Below are 24,428 nucleotides of genomic sequence, written 5' to 3' on the forward strand. Positions count from 1 at the left end.
CAAGTTGAGAGGTTGCGAAAGCATTTATTTCACTTTACGCTGTCGCTGACGAACTCAGAGAAAGTAGAAATGCTTTCAAATCCTCTCAACTTGTATGAAATGGCGTAGAGATGATGTGCATTCACCAAAGGAATTAATTTGCAGTATATCCACCTAGATGATGTGCATTCTGCAGTGTTGCCAACTGGACGGAAATTCCGTCAAAAGTGACGGAATTTGAATGTAGCGGACGGGAAAAAAAAATGCCTTTGACGGGTGACGGATTTTCTGGCGGAAATTACGATTTACATTGTCTTTTGACTTTTTTAGCTGCTGTCGTTTCCATTTGTTTAATTTTTAGGGTAACGTAGACTAACCCAGCACATCACCTGCAGAAGGAGAAACAGATGATGTAGATGAATTATTAGTTTAATCAAGGTTGGTAAGAAAGTTTCGTTAATATTTGCTTTTATTTATATAGATATATTGGATAGGTCTTATTTTTTTATTTTGACGGATTCTGACGCATTTCTAGGTGTTACACTGACGAGGATACAATTTATGTGTTGGCAATACTGGCATTCTGTAACTGATTAAAATTGTATCAAGAACGACATCAATTTAAGAGAATACAAATTCTACACTTATTCATTACATATCCAGATTTACATTTCTGTAAGTATTTCTGTTTCACTTCTCACTGTAACCTAATTATATGCAAATAAACGTAGTAAAACAATTTTTCTTCAAAACAGCGTGATTTTTTTAATGATAGGCCTATCTTTATTTATCGTCAATGATTTTTATCTTGCTTGTTCATATCATATGCCCTCGATGACATAGTTTCTTATTACACAAGCTACTCCCTAGTATTTCTGTCCCAAACAAGTTATTAGAAAATTTATCAGCTCATGCAGTAATATTTCAGTTTATGATATACTTTTTACACAGACAGTAATAGGTAATATGTTAGGTTAGGTACTTTTTCACGCAAAATACATCTCACATTACTAAATTGCAATCGTTTGGATTGAAATAGACCTTGCTCATAAAAATTTGAAATAATGGTATGTAATTATTTCAGAAGTGTCTACTATAGTATTGTCCATTAGCTTACTGATATTTCCAACCTCGTCGATGAGACTATCACAAAATTATAAAACTGAAAGATTAGTGATTACAGTTAGCCTTAATTGTGCTTAGAATATAAATTTATTTAAGTTTAATACTTAATTATTAGTAAATTATGTTATAAATAAGTATAACATTTTTTATTCAATTAATAGTGTCACATAACTTTAACAGTGTGCCTTTCAGATTTCCCCTTCTCTTGATTATTTCTGTGATTTTAATCCAGACATTGTTGATTAAAACAACAATAAAATTATAGGATTCTTCTTATATTGAACCTAATGATTATTAGATTAACCACCTTTCAAAATGCAAGGTTAGTTTCAAGTTTAAATTAGCTCTCCTGAAAAGTGTGTAAATCATGACATTCCCCTTTTCTTCCTGTGTTCTTCATAATATTCTTCTGCCGTTCTTTAAGTGTCTAATTACTTTTTAAATGTCTACTACAGTATTGTCCACTGCTGATATTTCCAACCTCGGCAATGAGACTGTGACAAGATTCTGATGTTGGAGGAAATTCATAATCTACGGTACCACTAAATGTTCCTGAACAGCATGAGGCGGAAGAGAGCTTCTTAAGGCAGGCTACAACCACTACAGCGAAGATGACAATGCCAAAGGATCAAGCATGCGCTGGTCACCAAATGCAGGGTACAGTCGCAATTATCACATCATTAATAATGATAAAATCTTTCATTACAATCACCTTCGAAGAATGCCTCGACAGTTTCACAACATAGTTTTCGCAACCGTTTCGTATTTCAAATAAAGCTGCATTAAACCTGTCTGTTTTTAAAAGATATATTGCTGTGATTTATAACAATTTCATTCACACAAAATTGATCCTATGTCACAATACAACAGTTTCAAGCCTTCAATGCAATCCTCATAATGCCTTCAATTCTCTTCGCCTCTGCTCGAGTACTGATTACTTAATGACTGTTCCAGACATGAAACGGCTGCGACGACAATGAATTCTTCTCCCTAGTGCACAAGTTGCATAATTTCCACTTTAACATTAGGCTGCACTATCCCTAGGCCTAAGTGTAATTTTCCACTTTAACATTAGGCTGCACTATCCCTAGGCCTAAGTGTAATTTTCCACTTTAACATTAGGCTGCACTATCCCTAGGCCTAAGTGTAATTCTCCACTTTAACATTAGGCTGCACTATCCCTAGGCCTAAGTGTAATTTTCCACTTTAACATTAGGCTGCACTATCCCTAGGCCTAAGTGTAATTTTCCACTTTAACATTAGGCTGCACTATCCCTAGGCCTAAGTGTAATTCTCCACTTTAACATTAGGCTGCACTATCCCTAGGCCTAAGTGTAATTTTCCACTTTAACATTAGGCTGCACTATCCCTAGGCCTAAGTGTAATTTTCCACTTTAACATTAGGCTGCACTATCCCTAGGCCTAAGTGTAATTTTCCACTTTAACATTAGGCTGCACTATCCCTAGGCCTAAGTGTAATTTTCCACTTTAACATTAGGCTGCACTATCCCTAGGCCTAAGTGTAATTCTCCACTTTAACATTAGGCTGCACTATCCCTAGGCCTAAGTGTAATTCTCCACTTTAACATTAGGCTGCACTATCCCTAGGCCTAAGTGTAATTTTCCACTTTAACATTAGGCTGCACTATCCCTAGGCCTAAGTGTAATTTTCCACTTTAACATTAGGCTGCACTATCCCTAGGCCTAAGTGTAATTCTCCACTTTAACATTAGGCTGCACTATCCCTAGGCCTAAGTGTAATTTTCCACTTTAACATTAGGCTGCACTATCCCTAGGCCTAAGTGTAATTTTCCACTTTAACATTAGGCTGCACTATCCCTAGGCCTAAGTGTAATTTTCCACTTTAACATTAGGCTGCACTATCCCTAGGCCTAAGTGTAATTTTCCACTTTAACATTAGGCTGCACTATCCCTAGGCCTAAGTGTAATTCTCCACTTTAACATTAGGCTGCACTATCCCTAGGCCTAAGTGTAATTTTCCACTTTAACATTAGGCTGCACTATCCCTAGGCCTAAGTGTAATTTTCCACTTTAACATTAGGCTGCACTATCCCTAGGCCTAAGTGTAATTTTCCACTTTAACATTAGGCTGCACTATCCCTAGGCCTAAGTGTAATTTTCCACTTTAACATTAGGCTGCACTATCCCTAGGCCTAAGTGTAATTCTCCACTTTAACATTAGGCTGCACTATCCCTAGGCCTAAGTGTAATTTTCCACTTTAACATTAGGCTGCACTATCCCTAGGCCTAAGTGTAATTCTCCACTTTAACATTAGGCTGCACTATCCCTAGGCCTAAGTGTAATTTTCCACTTTAACATTAGGCTGCACTATCCCTAGGCCTAAGTGTAATTCTCCACTTTAACATTAGGCTGCACTATCCCTAGGCCTAAGTGTAATTTTTCAAGAGCCACAACGAAAATACGCATCGCCTAGATGTCATCCACACTTTCAGCACAAATTAGACAATAAAGTAATCACGTATTCTTGAGGTCATCAAACTGCTGAGAAGCCCTTGTGCTCTCTGATTTCATACAAAGAAAACTGAATTTATTTAAACAGCTGAGGCAATCAAGTCACGTCAACTGTAAATTTTCATTACAGCTAGTTTTACTGCACAATGAAACAGTACATCATCCATCCATCTGCTCACAAGTTTAATAAAGTAGCACAAAACATTGATTGAACAAATGGGTTTCTGAAGACAATATTCTTCTGTGCAATATGGCTCCTTCACACTTATTAATTTCAATTATTTTCATTTATATCCTATCTTTCCTCCATTTATTTCAATTCTTACTGCATGTTTTAACATTTCTTACTGCATATTTTTTGCTTTTTAGTGCATAAAGCTTCGTTATATAGTCATCACACAAGTGCTTCCTTAAGATTTTACACCATTTCCATCTCAGTGATGATAATATTAATAAAATTGTTTTATAACAAACACCAATCTCTGTCGTTGCAGAGTCATTCAACAGACTTTGACCCTAAATAAATTATTTAATCTAGTTACCAGTATTCTGTTTGGAATGGTATCTTCATAGTAGCTTTCAAATTAATCATTCAATTGAAACACCCTTCTTACTTACTTACTTACTTACAAATGGCTTTTAAGGAACCCGAAGGTTCATTGCCGCCCTCACATAAGCCTGCCATCGGTCCCTATCCTGTGCAAGATTAATCTAGTCTCTATCATCATATCCCACCTCCCTCAAATCCATTTTAATATCCTCCCATCTACGTCTCGGCCTCCCTAAAGGTCTTTTTCCCTCCGGTCTCCCAACTAACACTCTATATGCATTTCTGGATTCGCCCATACGTGCTACATGCCCTGCCCATCTCAAACGTCTGGATTTAATGTTCCTAATTATGTCAGGTGAAAATACAATGCGTGCAGTTCTGCGTTGTGTAACTTTCTCCATTCTCCTGTAACTTCATCCCTTTTAGCCCCAAATATTTTCCTAAGCACCTCATTCTCAAACGCCCTTAACCTATGTTCCTCTCTCAGAGTGAGAGTCCAAGTTTCACAACCATACAGAACAACCGGTAATATAACTGTTTTATAAATTCTAACTTTCAGATTTTTGGACAGCAGACTGAATGATAAGAGTTTCTCAACCGAATAATAACACGCATTTCCCATATTTATTCTGCGTTTAATTTCCTCCCAAGTGTCATTTATATTTGTTACTGTTGCTCCAAGATATTTTTAATTTTTCCACCTCTTCGAAGGATAAATCCCCAATTTTTATAGTTCCATTTCGTACAATATTCTGGTCACGAGACATAATCATATACTTTGTCTTTTCGGGATTTACTTCCAAACCGATCGCTTTACTCGCTTCAAGTAAAATTTCCGTGTTTTCCCTAATCGTTTGTGGATTTTCTCCTAACATATTCACGTCATCCGCATAGACAAGAAGCTGATGTAACCCGTTCAATTCCAAACCCTGCCTGTTATCCTGAACTTTCCTAATAGCATATTCTAAAGCAAAGTTAAAAAGTAAAGGTCATAGTGCATCTCCCTGCTTTAGCCCGCAGTGAATTGGAAAAGCATCAGATAGAAACTGACCTATACAGACTCTGCTGTATGTTTCACTGAGACACATTTTAATTAATCAAACTAGTTTCTTGGGAATACCAAATTCAATAAGAATATCATATAATACTTCCCTCTTAACTGAGTCATATGCCTTTTTGAAGTCTATGATTAACTGATGTACTGTACCCTTATACTCCCATTTTTTCTATATTATCTGTCGAATACAAAAAATCTGATCAATAGTCGATCTATTATGCCGAAAACCGCACTGATGATCCACCAATAATTTCATCTACGTACAGAGTTAATCTTCTCAAAAGGATCAATTGAAAACTGACCTGCTGACGAGGTGTTTCAATTGAATCACCTTGTCAGCATAAATATAATTTTTTTTTCTTTTGTTGACTTTATTTATACCTCCTTTCAAAGTCTGTACTCAAAGAGCATTCTTGTCATTTGTCCACAAACCATTCATTTGAGAAAACACTCGTTCACTGGGTGGGGGGGTTGTTCCAGGTAAACAAAGAAGGAATTCCAGTATTTTAAGAAAATTCGTATAAGGCACATTGTTCATGTTAATTTCTACCCAACAGTCGCTAGGTGATGTTTTTTTCCAGTTACCATTTTTCCAATATTTTCGGTGATATGTATTCTTTAATACTCATCACTGTCATCATACAGACCAGTATCGTCTATTATAGTTGAAGGAGCCATTTCACGAATTAAATGTTCAGTCTCTTGTATAGGGTACTCCTACTTTAACTGCAGTCCCGTAAACTCTCAATGGATTCAAGCCATTTACTTAAATATTCAGCTGCAGTTTCATAAACTGTATGGACATACTGTGTAAATTTCCCAATCTCTCCCTTATTTTCCAATTGATCTGACAGCTGTTACGAAACAATCTACTAAATTTGCTTTTAAATGATTTAACACAGTAATTACTTCAAAAACTGTACTTGTTTGACCCTCTATGCTTTGAACTGCAGTGTGAAAAGTTCATGCTTCGTTGGGAACAGAGTACAGTCAAGCTTCTCATTAAGGATTTTCAAAGAATGGTTTGATAACAAATGGACATTTATTTTGAGATTAAAATATGATTTCAGAGGAACAAACATAGTCAGAAGACGTTCGACCTCAGGGAATAAAGCAAGCCACCTTGTTTTGCTACACCCTAAAACTTGTCTGTACTCCTGGCCTACAAATTCACAAACTCCTTTCAGATTTTCAACCCTTACAGTATACACATACAAATAAAAATATATTTTAGACACAATAACTTCAATATCAATAGGAAGGACATCAGCAGCCATCTCGATAGTATGAGCACAACACCCAACCCCAAGTAAGTTGTGACCTAAATTTCCTTTCAGTTTTCACAAGACGTTGTTGACATCCTTTCTACATATACCTCCAAAATTGCACAAAGAGTGACTGTTTTTTTCTTTTCAGTTATTTTTCAAAAACTCACTCAAAAATGTAGCAATGATTTGTCAAGTTTCTCCAAGCAAAGATTTAAGATCCAATATTTTAACTTGATATTGGGAATAACTATGAGAGACAGAATTTCCAATGAGTCGCTGTCCCAAATGGCATCAACAACAAACTTCACACAAAGAGCAAACAAATTGAAGTGGAAGTGGGGAGGCCACATCGCGCGGATGAAAGACGAAAGATGGACATACAGAGCCACCATGTGGGACCCGCGCACAGGAGACCGGCACAGAGGCAGACCAAGGAAGAGGTGGGCAGACTTCTACACCACACAAGCAGGTCAGCAATGATCCAGAATAGCAAGAAGCAGGGGAACATGGAGAACAATTGGAAGTCGACTACAAATGAAGACAACATCCCAAGTTGACTCAGTGATAGTGCATTCAATATAATCAAAGTGTTAGTGAAATCAAATTAATCAAAGTGACAGCGAAATCAACTCCAACCAGACAAAGAAACACTAGACACAACCTAACGCGGAGTAGCTCACCGCGTTAGTGAAACAGAGCTACCCTCTAGCAGGAGGCCTTTGCCCTTCAAGGGACACATTAGGCTATTATTATTATTATTATTATTATTTTAACTTGAATCTCCTCAGCAATAACTAACAAGCAATGGAAATACGTTTACGTCCTTATGGTTTGATGCATCCGTCATTATTGAAATAAGATTACCATTCTATAAATCAGATTCTAGTTGAGAAATGGCAAAATATAATTGCCTCGGTTTTGCTATGGCCACAAGTAAATTTTCGTTCAAAAGTATATGGCATAAGTTTACAAGTACAGTTAGGGCTGGGCAAAATACTGACATCCAAGTATTTCAAATACAAATACAAAATACTTCAAAGAATTGTATTTGAAATACAAATACAAAATACTTTTAAAAAATTAACCAAAATACATTTGTATTTCAAATACTCGATACAATATGTAGGCCTAAAAAAATAAGAATATTACTGAAAATCTAAAATATTATATTAACATTGAAAGTATTTTTACCTCGAAGTTTTATATAAACACTGTCAGCAATGAAATTATGCTACATATGAATAATTACTGTTCTCTTTAAAAAAAAAAAAAAAAAGTTTCTCAAGAAGTTTATCAGATAAGAATCCCCTTGCTGGTGAATGAATAAATCCTGCAAAACAGAACAGTCTTTCTACAGGCACAGAGGAACACAAACTTGTATTATACTTTATAAAGCTGTTTGGTAATTCTCCCTTTGCAATTGAAGAATTGTATGAGCTCATACTTCGCAGCAGACAAGTTCTTTTCTTTTTGCTTTTCAAAGTCTGTTGTACTTGAGTTGAAAACACAAAAATTGTTTTCATCGTCTGAGCTGACCAAAGGTGTAGCAGAGAACTGCTCAGCTGGTTTCACACACATATTCTGTGTCCTCTGCTTATCATTTGGTGAGGCAGTGTCAGGTATCCATCTCATTTTCAATAATGAATGGAAGAAAGCTGCCAAAATAGCTCAATTTGCTTCTGGGGTCAGATCAAACATCTCTTTAAATCTTGATGAAAGCGAACTTATTAGGATTGGAGTTACTTGGAATACATAGCATAGATTGCTAAATAACAGAATATTTAATCTGTTTTTGAGGGAAATTAATGTGGACAAAAGTTGACCGTAATAGCAGGTCTTCTCATTTTGCATTAAATCAAGAGCTACGACAATGGCTTTGAGAACTGCACAGTATTCTTCAAGGTACTGACACTCAACGCCTTTGAAGGTTGGCAATCCCAGTTTTTCACATATACTGTTTATATCATGACTTGGGCAAGGAAACTGTAATGAATATTTCAAGACATCTGATATAATTTCTGAGGATTTGGGTCTCCTAAATGCATTCCATAATGCTGAACATTTAGCGAGTGTTGCGTGATGGATCCTTGATGCTGCTGGAGATTTCTTCATGGCATTAAGGAAGTCAGCTGTGGCAAGAAAACTAAGTGTATGGCTAGCACATCTGAAATGGGTAGGCAAATAAGACAAAAGTTCATTCTTCAAATCCAAATCCAAAACTTGAAGAACAAGAAGAAGAAAAAAGTATTTTGAGTATTTCAAATACAAAATACATAAATTTTATGTATTTAAATACAAAATACTTTCGAAAATCCTTACAAATTACAAAATACAAAATACAAATGTATTTCAAATACTGCCCAGCCCTGAGTACAGTCCACTGATCTGAAAGATTGGTTCTGGTGGCCGATATGGTAAGCAAACGATCCTTCAACAGCTGCTAATTTCACATCTTTATCACCAAAACTTTCACTTTTAAAAAAATTAGTCAGCACTTGCACACATCATTATTTTATATTTTTCACTGTTTATATGTTCTGATATATCAGATCGCCCCCCATGGCTTATACTGATTGCATCAAACATCTGAGTCAGAAATTATTGTTTTAATGTATGGATATTCCTTTTGTGGCTCACTATTACAAACACACTTCCTTTTCGACAGTGGCATATTATTAATTACAAGTGTTTTAGCACTTGCACCTTACAAAAGTTCACTGTATTTTTTTTTTCCCCCTCAAGCATATGAGTTTATAGTTTTCGTTATTGTTGACAGATTCACATCAAACAGAGTGATTATGATTGGTTAGTTGTCATCGTCTTACCATTGCAAACACAGAATGGCACAGTTAAATTGTCGACAACTGTACTTTCCCAAGCAAAGTCACTACACGGTTTCAGGTGTATATATGTATTGTATTACCCATAATATAAACAACGCTTTGCTTTGTCATTTCTGGACAAACTGATGCAAAACAGTACATTTTAAATTTTTCAGACCTATAGTTAACGGCATTTTATGCCAATAATTCATTGCCACAAAAAAAGGCACATTTTGGCGTCCCGTTTACCGTTTTACAGGAGACAGATTAAAAAAAAAAAGGCACTATCCCAGATAATATAGGATGTTTCGTCACAATATCGGATGTTTCGTCACCTTATACAAGACTTGACCATTTGTAAATATGGGATCAAACAGCAAACTTTGGAGTCACAAATCTTGTTTTGCTCACAGGCTTCCATGCAAACCCCGGCCAATTCACAACAAATTCACGAAAAGTACAAGTCGGGATTTACGGCTCCAACACTTCAAGCAACAGTCCAGGTCTGCCTATACAAAACATCTACCGACTGGGAGACTTACAGCAGGAGAACACCTTACCAACGCCACCAAGCAATTGGGTTGCCAGTTTGTGTGGACAAGAGACTGCAAACTGTTTGTAAGGAAGGATCCCCTGCAATTGAGATAAGTTCTGTGCAAGATGTCTCACTTAATATTATGTAATATTTGTATAGTTAGTTTATGGAAGTTAAATCTCTAATTGGTGAGCTCGATAATTACAACATTAACAGTAAGATTTAAATATTTATTATAATTACTTTTGCAATACTACGTCATTCATATCCATAGTAAAAATAAGAACTTTTCGGAATTCTGCATTATGTTACAAAATTTGATACAATTATTCTCCCTGAAATATGGCTTGATCTTGATGTAGATTATGATATACAAGGTTACAATAAGTTCATAAACGGAAATAAATATAATAAATGTGATGTCATCTTTCATCAGTAGGAAGCCACGGATTGTTCGCGGAAACAGACAAGTATGTTGTTGTTTTCTAATGCCAGGCGTTTGACAATAAAGTCATTTGACCTCTTGCACTCCATTATTTTTCAAAGATATTATCATGGCCAGCCACTGAAGCACAGATTTTGAGGTGTTCCGAAGCCATTTCTTGGTTTGAGTTGCACAATGGGCAGTTAGGGGACTGATATATTCCAATTCTATGCAGGTGTTTGGCCAAACAATCATGGCCTGTTGCCAATCTAAATGCAGCTACAGGTCTAAGTATGTAGATTTAATAAATCTTTTCACAGAGTAATACGTAGATTTAGTAACAGATCTGTAAGTAGCAGTGCTGCCCTTCTTTGCTAAAGCATCCGCATTCTTGTTTCCCAGAATTCCACAATGGGATGGTATCCATTGGAATACAATTCTTTTATTGAGTGATATTAATTGAGAGAGCATTTTAGTTATTTCTGCTGTTTGAGATGAAGGTGTGTGCTTAGAGACTATTGATAGAATAGCTGCTAGACAAGTACAGACAAGTATGTACACAGATGTGTTCCAATTTCTGCCACAGGTAATAACATTCTGGTCGGATTATGTTGCTCTATGTAAATAATTTATTTAGAGTATCTTTAATGAATCTAATAGCTTACATATAAGTCTCACAGTAAATGACATCGAATTTATTGCAACACTGTCTATAGGCCACCTAATTTCTTTAATAAAAACAATTTCTTATTTAGCTTAGAACAAGTGTGCTCTTGACTCAAAAATGGTGCGTGTAATGTGTCTAGCACATGCTTTACATGGAGTAGCAGAGCAAGTTCGGAATCAGTTCCCTGAAGTCGACCAGCTTATAGGATGTGTCAAGAAGATCTTCCTGAAGGCACCTTCTCAAGTAGCAAATTTCAAGTCTTTAGCTCCTGAAGTTCCTTTGCCACCTTCTCCAGCTTTAACAAGATGGGGGACTTCCCTAAAAGCATGCAACTACTACAGCAAGCATGTAAGTGTGGTGAAAAAACATTATCGACACGTTTGATAGCAGTCATGTAGCATCGATCAAACTTGCATAGGAACTTCTACAAAAGGTTGCATAAAAAGTAATGGCAACGATTCGATATTTCTGACAAGGCTTTATTTACAGGGGTACAACATTTACATACCTTCAATATAGTTTGAATGCAATAATAAGAATCTAAAAAAAAATGTCCCAACTCTTCATGAGGCTGCAGACACAATCAAACGAAATAACAAAAGTTATTCAGTTCCACTCCACTTTGAAATTTCAAATGGCACCCCTATCTTGTGATACTTAAAATTGTTCATATATCTCATTCATTTCTTGTCGCATATTTTGTTTTCTATCGTCACCTGGCAACCTGTACTGTTATCATTGTCACTCGACTGTACAATGAAACATAGTTTATTTTGTGTAATTTCCTCAATTTAATTCATAAGCATTAAATTAACTTAAAATAAGTTTAATTCCCTTCAGTACACACAACATTGTTCATTATTCATGTTAAACTTGCATAGTTTCAAAACTTTACTTCACTGCAAATTGAACAATACCAGTATATCATATTAAACCTAAAATTATTATTCTGGAATATTTGTCTTTTAAATTTCTTTAATTCTCTCCTAAATATTGCAGCTCTTTTTTTCTTCATTCTTATATATCCTTATTATCTTCAGTCTTTTCAGCTTTCATTCTAACTATGTTTTTAATACTATCAGTGTTAGTGTCCAAAAACTACAAAATTTCTATAATGTTCTGTTTTTCAGATCCATGTGTTTTTGGGGATTGCTTTGTATTTTTAAATTTATAATAATCATTCTATGTCCACCGCCTGGATCATCAATATTATGTCTTGTTACTTCTGACAGATGATGCCAGAGTTAAATCTGGATTTGTAGAAGCTGTTGTACACTAGATTAATGATGTTTCATGCAATACAGTCTTCAAGAGTTTGTCATGCTTAATTCATAATTATGCTATGAGTGGGCGTTAAAAATCTCTTATTTTGTCAATTTTCGTTCAACTTGGTTTCCACTAACATTTGAATTGTTGTTTGGACGATTTTAGACACCAGGGGCATACGCAATGGGAGATTACCGTATTTGAACCCCCCTTCTTCATTTTTTTCAAACATGATATAATTAGAACTGAATATTTTTTTTATACATAATCGTTTTCTCTTCTCTGATTTTTCTCTTCTAACAAAGTCACAGCTATTGTCCTCCTAGCCCTACTTCAATATAATCCCTGTGCTTGATGCTGCAGAAAGTTCAAATTATAACATAGAGAGACCTACCGCCAAGTTCCGACCTTATAATACAATGAAGCCGACACAATATCAAATTTAACTTGTTATGAAACATACTGAAGAGGATTTCTTGACGGTGTTCTGAAGTGTATATGTTAAAAATTGTGCAAATTCGATTTTAAACTCATTTTAAGAGTAGTATTTACCCATTCATTTCATTAGTTTGAATTCTAACATTTATTGTGAAACGTTCACTTAAAATTTTGTGCATTTCACAGTTCATAATAATAATAATAATAATAATAATAATAATAATAATAATAATAATAATAATAATAATAATTCACAACATTTAAATACCGTAACTTTGGTGTAACTTTGGACCATCTATGAAAAACTTTTTACATAGGTTTACGTGAACCAAATTTATCTGTTCATCACTTCCACCAATAGATGTTATATGTTACAGTATTTTTCCACTGTTCGTGGTCACAGGATTTGTTTACGGTATTTCTGTACCTTAACAACAGAACCTGTGCATAATTTGATTGAAATATAGATCAAATTAATTAGCTTTCATCACAGATGATGTGCACACAATCTCAAGATAAGTTATATGTGTATCTGTTCCTTATTCATTCATTAGACTTTCTAGTTTCGTTTGTGCAGTTGTTTTGTTGACAAATGGTGTTACAGAATAATTTTCTAATCAAGGTGATTTTCAGGCTAAATTGGGGTTACTTTGCACAATAAATACAAACGAGATTTTTTTAAACTTTAATTGCATTATTTTGATTTGAGGACCTTCCATGAAGTTTAAAAACGCTTACTATAATTCACACTTTGTATTACAGCTAAATTACTTTAATTTGTTTTTCTTTTTATTACATATTAAAGTCATGCATGCTCTCACTGCCAAACTTGTAACAATCTGCAAATATGACAAAGGAAAATGCTGAGGAGGATACAAATGCAAATGAACTGAAATGGAGGATATTATGGAATATGAATGGCAGGATGTAATTGGGAGACTAATTCCACCCAAGAAAGTATGAAGAAAGGGCTTGCTTATATTCCATTCCAGAACTTGACACAAAATAATATATATAATTTTTTACAGTTATTCACGTGCTGTTGCCTCGACTTATCAATCGAAAGAACTGAAAATATTTTTCAAACAACATTTTAGTGGAATGTGACCACTTATATTGAAATTCTGTGTACTTTTTTTCAAAAATGTTTTGTCCGTGTTACTATTTATACCAGTTTTTGAATCTGTGTTTCCATTTTTTTTTTTTTTTTTTTGTTCCTGATACTGTATATTTCATTTTTAACACATGTATGGTGAAATGTAACACCAGCAGAGGCAAACTTTTCACCACCCCTCTTAAAACTCTGGAGGTACAAAGTAGCCCCCAACTATGGGTAACTTTGCACCAATATCTGGCAGATTATAAATTTCAAAAGACATTTATTTTCGAATAAATGTCCATCTCAAAATTACACATTTAAAGACTACATACAGACTGAAAACAAATCATTAACTATAAAATGGTGCAAAGTTGCCCCATTTTATGGTACCGATAATGTAAATTTAATTATGAAAACCTCGGTCACAATTTCGCGTACACCACTAATAGAGACTCTATATTTTGGAATGACTTCCATTTTTCTAAACATAAAATTTTATAATTTATGATTTGTCATCTTCATTCATAGCTTTTATGTTCTTGTATTTATATGTCATGCATTTGTTGACAGGAGTAATGTGGATAATTAACTTGAATAAATGAGCAATACTAATAATAATAGAAATAATAATACCTATTTTAAGAATACAGTTGAAAACGGTTGCCAAGGAATTAAGACTATATAGATGAGTTACTATCAATGCACTTTCCATGCCTTGTAATTGCATAGGTTCACGAAAATATAAAGCAATCTGATTCTGTCACATGTATTGTTTCAGGGACAACTACGGAGTAGATGTTGACACAAGATTGGATGGTGACTCTTCGTGACAGGTGGTACTTGGATAGCAACCACGAGGCAACTCCTGAGGAAAGTCCTTCGCAGCAAACATGCATGATGTGGTAACCATCCTAAAATGCAGAAAAAAATTATTGCCAGATATATTGAATTGAATTTGTTGAATTTTATTCACAATCTTTGTCGGGGAAAAAAAAGTGCAATCGACAAACTTAATAATAGACTCCATAAATTCAACGAGTAGACGATGTAAAAGATCATCATATCATAAAAAGTTAGTTCATGAAGAAATGAGAGATAGGTCTCTTCAAAGTCCTGGTTCCTACATTAAAAGCATGACACGGAAATGTATTTGTAATTTTGAAATACATATTGAAATAATTATTCATTCATTCTTCTAGTTAGCCGAAATTTGGAAAACCATTATTTGAAGAAAATAGATACTTGCTGTAACCTTACCCTATATTTATGTCTTCTTTTGAACAAGTATGTCACTTCGGGTCTGCTACCAGCAATTTTGTTTTCATCTTCATTGCAATTTTCTTAACTAAAAGAGTGTCTGGGAATGAAGCGTCACCTTGCTCCAAAAACTGATTATGGCATCATCTCTTTTTCTCCTTCATTATTGCCACTGTCACTCACGCAGTCAGCAATAATGTCATCATCACTTTTTATTTCATGCTCGGAAGTGCCAAGTTCCTAATCATCCAATAAAACAACTCATGATTTTCCTCCACCAACTTTTTCATCTATTCCATTAATATTTGTACACTGTCGTCATTTTCTTGGTTATACTATATGTGTCCAGTTTTGTGAGGAGGCTGTAGGTCGACCACTACAAAAACACCTTCAACTTTTCCAATACTCACGTGGCCATAGAGAGGAGACGTCATCACTATGTGAGCGGCTCACTAGGCTGGATTACACTAGTCCGAATTCAATTCGGAAGCTGTCGGTTGCACAGCTTTCTGAGCATCTCCCGGACTTATAATGAAACTGTCCACAAGACAGTCGAACTTTCACTGTGTCTCTTCTATTTTTTTGACGTGATCACAGCATTTTTCCCACTTCTCTTTTGTGGCGCAGGTTTTAATGTCAGTGATCGCACTATAGCAGTATGTCTATGTGAACCAAATCCTGTGATTCATTGTTATCATTTAGTTGCAGAAACGTATTGATTTAAATTTGTATGAGTGTAAGCATTTGAATGCGAATATGCCATCATATACAGGGTGTATCAGGACCTCACGGACAAACTGATAGGCCATGCAGAGAGGATCTTTTTCTTTTTTTGTTAAGAAACATGTCGTTTGTGAGTTATGCGCATTTATCAACGTGCACAAGTCATCGTAATCATAACCAACCCATACACTGTTCATCTACGTCGTAATCCCTCACTCTGTCTTAGCACTACGTACCTGTAGTTCCGTTTCTTCTTGTGATGATTCAATCAACATGGAGTACGACTTGCCTGAACTCAGAGATATGACTGTGTGTTAAGGTGAGGCGAGTGGAAATCTACGCATCTACAAGCAGCGCTATCCTGGCAGTTTTCGTCCTCGGTCCGTTCACGGCGGGAGGCAACATGCGAGGACACTGTGGTCCACGGATTTACTCAACAACCTTCAACCAGCACGTGTGCTGCGGCTCGTGCTATGGGCATTAAGTCACCAATCCATTTGGAGGGTATTGAGGGAGTACAACCTACACAGGTACAGTGACGGAAGAAAAAACTGGCCGATGACCAGCAAAACTCTTAATGTTACTTATGTCGGTTTTCTTGTAATTATCACAATACTGTTTACTTCCCCTCGAAGTTGCTGGGCTAGGAGGAGGAGACTTTCCTACTGATTCTGTGCAGAGTGTCTAATAGGGACACTATTGACTTCCCCTCGTAGCTGTTGCACTACAAGAGACTGGCTTTCGGAATGCTTTTGTTTACATTCTACAATATACTGTATTTGTATAATTCCAACGTTTGTTGTGTTTTAGTCGATATTATAGAAAGTTGTTTTGCCATTGCTGATATGAGAAATGTTGTTAATGTCATTTTCATTCCCTCTGTTCGTCTCTCTTCACTCTACCGGCATATTGTGTTTGTGATTTATGATTACTGTATAGTTCGTGTTCTTTCTAGACATGTGACCCTTTTCATCTCTACCGACAGATTTTGTCTATAAAAACCCACAACCATTTCGAAGATCATCCTTAGTATTTCAGTTCGATAGCTATGGACGTCGAGAATAGAGATAATTATTTCAATGAAAGACTGGAAGCAAGTCGTACACTTAGGAATAAAAAGAGAGATTACTTGAAGGAAATACTGAATGAGGTACAAACAAATAGTAGGAATAAAAACATTCGAGATTTATATAACGGTATAAAGAAATTTAAAAATGGATATCAGGCAAGGGTAAACGTGATCAAGGATGAGAATGGTGACTTCCTTGCAGACTCTCATTCAATCCTTAACAGATGGAGAAACTACTTTGGACAACTGCTAAATACACATAGGCCAAGTAGAAATGATCGGAACGAAATTGAAATACAAACTGCTGAGCCATTTATACCGGAACCCACACTTTCTGAAGTCGAAATTCCGATAGGAAATCTGAAAAAGTACAAGTCTCCAGGTATTGATCAAATTCCAGCAGAATTAATACAAGAGGGTGGAAGGGCATTATCTAGCGAAATTTATAAACTTGTACTTGCAATTTGGGAAAAGGAAATTGTACCAGAACAATGGAAGGAGTCCATAATCGTACCTATTTTTAAGAAGGGGGACAAGACTAACTGTAGTAACTTTCATGGAATATCACTTTTCTTGACGTCGTACAAAAGTTTGTGGAAAATTCTTTTGAGAAGATTAACTCCGTATGTAGATGAAATTATTGGGGATCATCAGTGTGGTTTTAGGCGTAATAGATCGACTATTGATCAGATTTTTTGTATTCGACAGATATTGGAGAAAAAATGGGAGTATAAGGGTACAGTACATCAGCTATTCATAGATTTCAAAAAGGCATATGACTCGGTTAAGAGAGAAGTTTTATATAATATTCTTATTGAATTTGGTATTCCAAGAAACTAGTTCGATTAATTAATATGTGTCTTACTGAAACTTACAGCAGAGTCCGTATAGGCCAGTTTCTGTCTGATGCTTTTTCCAATTCACTGCGGGCTAAAGCAGGGAGATGCACTATCACCTTTACTTTTTAACTTCGATCTAGAATATGCCATTAGAAAATTTCAGGATAACACAGAGGGTTTGGAATTGAACGGGTTACATCAGCTTCTTGTGAATATGTTAGGAGAAAATCCACAAACGATTAGGGAAAACGCGGAAATTCTACTTGAAGCAAGTAAAGAGATAGGGTTGGGAGTAAATTCCGAAAAGACTAAGTTTATGATTATGTCTCGTGATCAGAATATTGTACGAAATGGAACTATAAAAGTTGGAGATTTATCCTTCGAAGAGGTGGAAAAAATTCAAATATCTTGGAGCAACAGTAACAAATATAAATGACACTCAGGAGGAAATTAAACGCAGAATAAATATGGGAAATGCCTGTTATTATTCGGTTGAGAAGCTTTTGTCATCTAGTCTGCTGTCAAAAAATCTGTTCTTTATGGCTGTGAAACTTGGACTCTCACTTTGAGAGAAGAACAGAGTTTGAGGGTTTTTGAGAATAAGGTTCTTAGGAAAATATTTGGGGCTAAGAGGGATGAAGTTACAGGAGAATGGAGAAAGTTACACAACGCAGAACTGCACACATGGTATCCTTCACCTGACATAATTAGAAACATTAAATCCAGACGTTTGAGATGGGCAGGGCATGTAGCACATATGGGCGAATCCAGAAATGTATATAGAGTGTTAGTTGGGGGGTCGGAGGGGAAAAGACCTTTGGGGAAGCCGAGACGTAGATGTGAAGATAATATTAAAATGGATTTGAGGGAGGTGGATATGATGGTAGAGACTGGATTAGTCTTGCTCAGGATAGGGACCAATGGCGGGCTTATGTGAGAGCGGCAATGAACCTCCGGGTTCCTTAAAAGCCAGTAAGTAAGTAAGCTATGGACGTCAAAGCCAATGTAATTTGACTGATCGAGGAAGGCGGATTTAATGCGGCGCAAGCTGAACAATGCTATGAAGTTGCCAGTAGAACAGTGTCCATGTGGTGGCCGCAGTATCAAGAGCGAGGATACATAACTCATAAACCTGGTAGCGGAAGACAATACCACAGAAAGATCTTATGTTAATAGAATGCTCGACGCTCTTCATTTAACACTTTTAAAATGCTTGTTGCCGGCACGAGATTTACTGCTTTCAACAGAACGGGTCGTAAAAGGCTCAATAGTACCAATATTGTGCCGGTGAAGGAAGTTCTGACTGAAGACCATCGAATTGATCGTGTCGCATTTTGCCAATTTCATTACAACTATCCATGGCAAGAGAAGATGTTTATGAACTACAGCACAGAGTCAGTGCAAGTATATCGACTGCAACAATCCAAGACATTTCACCCTGAATATGTTGTCCAGAGGCAACGCACTGGTCCTTTGTCCATGTCAGTGTGGGGATGGATTTTTGGTTATGGTGGCGGCGCGCTATGGAGGATTTATGGGCATATGAATGAGCATCAGTACAGCAATATACTCGAAAATGTGATGCTACCCAGTGCTCGTGTGTTTCAGCCTGAAAACAAAATAAAATTCAAACATGACTTGTCTTCGATGCACATGTGTCACCATACAGCGATGGTTCAACATTCACAGGGACATTGTCTAAGAAGTTCCATGGGTGCCAACAAGTTCCGATTTAAATCCCATATAAATGTGTGGGTGGAAGTGCAACATGGTGTTAATCAGCAACTACAGAGTCGGCGTCCTAGAAATGCAGACGAATTGTGGAATCTCATTCCAGACACTTGGGATGATGTTGCATCATCACATAGATAGATAGGCTATATCCAAAGTATTGTTAATTCTGTAAGTAGAAGAATGGATGCAGTGATCATGCCAATGGTTTCTGGACAAGCTATTCAGTCGATTTCTAAAACACGGACGAAATCGTAGTTCCAAACCCCGATTGAGTTCTGAATCCTTATGCGATTTCTAAAACAAAGTCGAGACGCGGCTTGAGAAGAAACCAAGATTCGTGGGTTTTATATATGGCAACGCAGCTAAGAATCGATTTTTATTCCTGTAAACGTCGATATTAGAAAGAAATGAACATCGGGATTAATATTTTTACCGAATTGCACCAAGTCACATTCGTTTGTTCTCAGCTAAGGTATTGTTATAGCTATCTACTAATTTACAGAATATTTATTTTTTATTTATTTAATGCAGACCTGTAGAGTTTATCTTTAGCCCCTGTAGCTGTAGAGTTTATCTTTAGCTGTGATAATGGCAACATGCAATAGTGTGAGACAAGTAAACAAATATACAAATAAATAAACAAACATTGAGAAGAGTACAAAAATAGTTCGTAATGGAATTTATTTATATTTGGATGGCCATCATCTTCTCTCTTGCTTCCCAGTACTTCTCTATCAGTGTTCAGGAGGACAGATGGGACAGTCCATTAGATGGTCCGAGTCCATTACGATGTTCTGGTTGCAGAGTGGGCAGTTAAGATTCTGCAGTAAACCGATGCGGCATAGATGTTTACCCAAGCAATCATGTCCAGTTGCTAATCAGAATTTGGCAACTGCTTCTCTCCTTGGCCAATCCGGTACTGAAGTGACATTGTCTTTCCATTCAGAGGTGCAGAGATGTTTGTAAGTTTCCTTCACCTTCTGTCGTATGATGGTTGATGCTCGACTGTAGGGTACTTCACAAACATAGGGCAGGATTTTAGTGCCTTTTTTTGCAAGAGAATCAGCTATTTCATTCCCGGGGATACCACAATGGGATGGTATCCACTGCAGGACCACTTTTTTGTTTTGCTCAGTAAGGTTCCTAATTATTTTCCTGCATTCGTGTATATCAGGACAAGGTGAAGAGTTAGAGTTGTTGGTGATGGCGGATATTGCAGCTTGAGAGTCACACAGAATTACAGCATTTGAAAATGTTGATAACCGAGGCAATAATTGTGTGAGAGCAGTTCTTATGGCTCTCACTTCTCCATCAAAGGCAATGTGGTCCCTGCCCAGAGATAGACATGTTGAGAACAGCCTACAGTATATGCCACCTCCAGCAGTGCTATCTGTATATATGTGTAGCCATGGATACCGTGTCAGAATAGTTTCTGTGGCGATTGCTCGCAGAATGTCTGGAGGAGTATCATATTTGTTACAGTCCTTAGTTAGGTCGAGAGTATAGTCTACATCATCATGTTCTACTGGATTTTCTGGGAGCAATATTGGGGATGCCTGAAATGATATATCTAGTTTCTCTTTTTCCTTCATAACTTTCTGTAGAAATCCTTCTTGTGTCTTTAATCTTCGGGGTCCTTGCATATTGCAGGGGTAGTCAACACCGGGTAGGCAGATTAGTTTTTCATGGATTTTAAGTGCAGATTGGACAATATCAGTCTTCATATCCTGGTTGTTTGTAACAGCATAGCGTTTATAGGGGTAGTTTTGACACCACCAGTGATTAGCCTGAGAGCCTGATTCTGTACACGTTCTAGTTTTTTAATCCTTTCTTGGTTTGCTGTAATAAGGGCTCCACAGCCATATTTCATAATTGGTTTGACGTACATTTTGTAGGTTGTACTACAACCCTATTTACTTCCTGCCAATCACTTTATGATATTGAGTCTTCTTTCAGTTACATCATTTATATGGCTACTCCATGTTAATTTACTGTCAAATGCAAAGCCTAAATATTTGAATTCCGTTACGTGATTTAGATTTGTATTATTGTAAGAGATATTTGGCGTCAATTGATTATGGCAGAGTGAGAAACTTTGGCAAGCAGATTTTGATATGTTAACAGACATGGAATTTTTTATACACCAGTCGCTTAGGACATCCATAGCATTATTAAGTGAATTTTCGATTGCCTGTTTGGCTCCATTTTTTGGTGCTGCACTCCATATAACAAGATCATCAGCATGAAAGAGAGTTTTGACATTTCCATTTTTGGTCAAAGTGGGTATAAGGTCAATGATGTACAAGTTGAAGAGAGAGCAACTAGTAACAGCTCCTTGAGATAGCCCTGTTTGGAATTCTTTATATTTTGAACAGGCAGAACCATAACGGATTTGACAATACCGTTGTCCTAGGAAACTTTTGAGCCAATTCAGCATGTTTCCTTTTACTCCATAATTCGTTAGTTTCAGTAGTAAGTTTGATTTCCAGATTGAATCATAAGCGGCTTTGAAATCAATGTACACTACAGTTGTAATCAAGCCCTTATCTAGGTTGTCCTTAAGCTGTTGACTTAGTATGGTTATCTGTTGTTCGGTTCAGCGATGAGATCAGAAACCGGCTTGTGCAGGATGGATTATGTTATTGGTTTCAAGAAACCAATTTAGTCTATTTACAGAATATATGTGCGTTAAAATACTAGCTTTACTTAGTATTTAATAGGGATCGGATTTTTAGAGACCAGAATGAAATTATCCAAATAATTAGCACAAACCGAGCATTTAAGTTGTTGTTTATCATTTGTTCATAACTGCTACCAACATTAACTGCCTGAAACCCGGTTCTAAGGAATTAATAACCTAAATATTAACTGGATTAAAATTTCAATTGAAACTAGAATGTAGTATGGTTCTATTTTCATATATAATGGGCATACTACATTGAAGCATAAAACTTAAAATAAGAAAACAAAATCACGTTTGCTTCATATTCCTAGACTCAGTCATTTTCGAGTATTAAATAAGATGTCCAAAACTACTATAAACACTATATATTAAGTTATATCGTCTTATTGACATAAAGGTATAATTAATATAAACTATAATATCTTACTTCCCTGGAAGCAACAAGAACGTGTAAAAATTGTCAATCTGCTGCCTCTTGCATTTCGTTGCAGATTATTATTTAGCATTCTTGCTAAATTTTGCGTTGATTCCTTGGAAAATCGAAATATTTGCCTGAAATTATCGTCGTTATATAGTTACAAAGGATCATTCCCGTCCATCATCACTCTAATCCGGGGATTTAATATCCGTAGACAGAAATTTTCCTTCTATAATCACCGAGCTGATCATCTACCTCCATCTTGTACACATGAAGCCGAGGTTTTAAACCTACCCCAGCCGTGGTCTCGGCTTCAGACCATGGTTTTGAGCCATGGGTCAGAAAAATGAAAAAGACCAAACGAGGTTTAAAGCCATGGCCTTAGTCTTGACCTCGTTTTACAATTCAACCCATTGAGTCCAGAAGGAAACTTTGTATATCACTAGAGCTACATAGGAAAAGAACATTTTAATTCATGATAAAAAAGAACATTCAGTATTAATTATTTTACTTCAGAAATGTGTATTTTTCTTTATTTTTTTTAACAAAAGTAAATACCGTAGGTTTAGAAATAGAATAAATAAAAAGTTCTAGTAAACCAATAGAACCACATATATAATCAAACGTTTTCCTAAATCACACAAAAATTTCACTTTAACTGTGAAGTGATTCTATATCGTATTACAACTAAGTTCCTGTGTATTGTATCTATCTCAATTTCGTTTGCTCTGCCTCATATTAGCAGTCTGTTTTGCCAGGAAGATATTGAAATAGAAATAAACTATAGACTTTTTAGTCTATAGTTTATTTCTATTTCAAACAGAGGAGATGAATATTAAATCAATCAATGGTGAAAACAATGAAATAAATTTCTCTATGTTGACAAGATCACAAGAGTTTCAACCTTATAGAATGTGAAGAGATACAGTTTGAAAGCCTCTTCTTCTAGCCCAGCAACTTCGAGGGAAACTGAACAGTATCCCTCTTATATGGCCCAAACTAATTGACTGCTAGTAACAGTACGATGTCAGAGTTGTCACAAGGGTGCGCGAGACATGGAAGATGAGATTAGGACAGAAAATATCACTTGCAGCAAGCCGGCAGGTCGAGACTTGTTCCTTCATTGTGTGTAATGTTTAAATATAATTACTCTTACTCAAGTAATTTCCATCTAAATTTTTATTACTTCTTCGCATCACAGATCAGTAGATCTTGGAGTCACTAACTTGCGAAAGAAAGTGACATATGTAGAAATTTTCTTTGCTAATGTGTGAGAATGAATGTCTTAATTCTATCTCAGACTTCCTTGTACACCAAAGCTGAATTTATTATTGTTTATTTCTCCAGAGGAAAGACGAGATACAGTTTGTTTGTAGGGGCAGCCTACGAATCTAGCGATAATAAAACGTAAACATGTCTAGTATTGATATTCAAGTTCAAAAGTATTTTATCTTTTCTATGTTAAATGAAGCCTATAAAATTTAATTCTCTATCTTATACATACCTGGGGATCCGGGGTTCTATATTCTGATTACGAATCTGGCTATAATGCAATGTAAGCATAATAATTATGTGTTCAAACATTATTCAGTACTCATACTGAAACCGTGGATTATTTTATTTTTCTCTGTTAAACAAAGTCTATCTAATTTTATTTTATTATCTAATTTTTACATATCTAGAGGTCCAGGGTTCCATATTTTGGCTAAAAAATCCGACTATAAGAATATAAGCATATCTGTTCATTTCTAGGCCTAATTAAGTATTCATATTGAATTTCAAGATTACCTTCTTTTACTTTGTTAAATCAAGCCTATCTAATTTAATTTAATCCTCAAGCTTATGCATACCTACAGGATTCCATATTCTATCACTCTGGCTTGTGGCAATATAAACCTATGAGTGAAGGTAGTTATACAGAAGTGAATATGAAAACTGTAACCCAATATATCGTTAATATATTGAAGGTAAAACTGTATAT

General features: G+C 35.9%; 1 protein-coding gene across 6 annotated transcripts in view; it reads left to right on the top strand.

Moving 5' to 3' along the window:
- The first annotated feature begins 445 nt into the window (after positions 1–445).
- The window catches only part of LOC138716266 (uncharacterized), a 46,456-nt gene continuing 22,473 nt past the window's right edge, over positions 446–24,428 (top strand). The window contains exons 1-5 of one of the 6 annotated variants that reach the window (XM_069849163.1): positions 446–654; positions 1,560–1,761; positions 9,709–9,913; positions 14,503–14,626; positions 16,024–16,234. In XM_069849163.1, coding sequence (XP_069705264.1) covers positions 1,716–1,761; positions 9,709–9,913; positions 14,503–14,554 — 303 coding nt within the window. In that variant the 5' untranslated portion in view covers positions 446–654; positions 1,560–1,715 and the 3' untranslated portion in view covers positions 14,555–14,626; positions 16,024–16,234. Of the gene's footprint in view, positions 655–1,559; positions 1,762–9,708; positions 11,270–14,502; positions 16,235–24,428 lie in introns of all 6 variants that reach the window. The other 5 variants (XR_011336623.1, XM_069849162.1, XM_069849161.1 and 2 more) reach the window with 5 other exon arrangements.

This window comes from Periplaneta americana, chromosome 16 (genome assembly GCF_040183065.1).
Source record: "Periplaneta americana isolate PAMFEO1 chromosome 16, P.americana_PAMFEO1_priV1, whole genome shotgun sequence".
NCBI classification, from domain to species: domain Eukaryota; kingdom Metazoa; phylum Arthropoda; class Insecta; order Blattodea; family Blattidae; genus Periplaneta; species Periplaneta americana.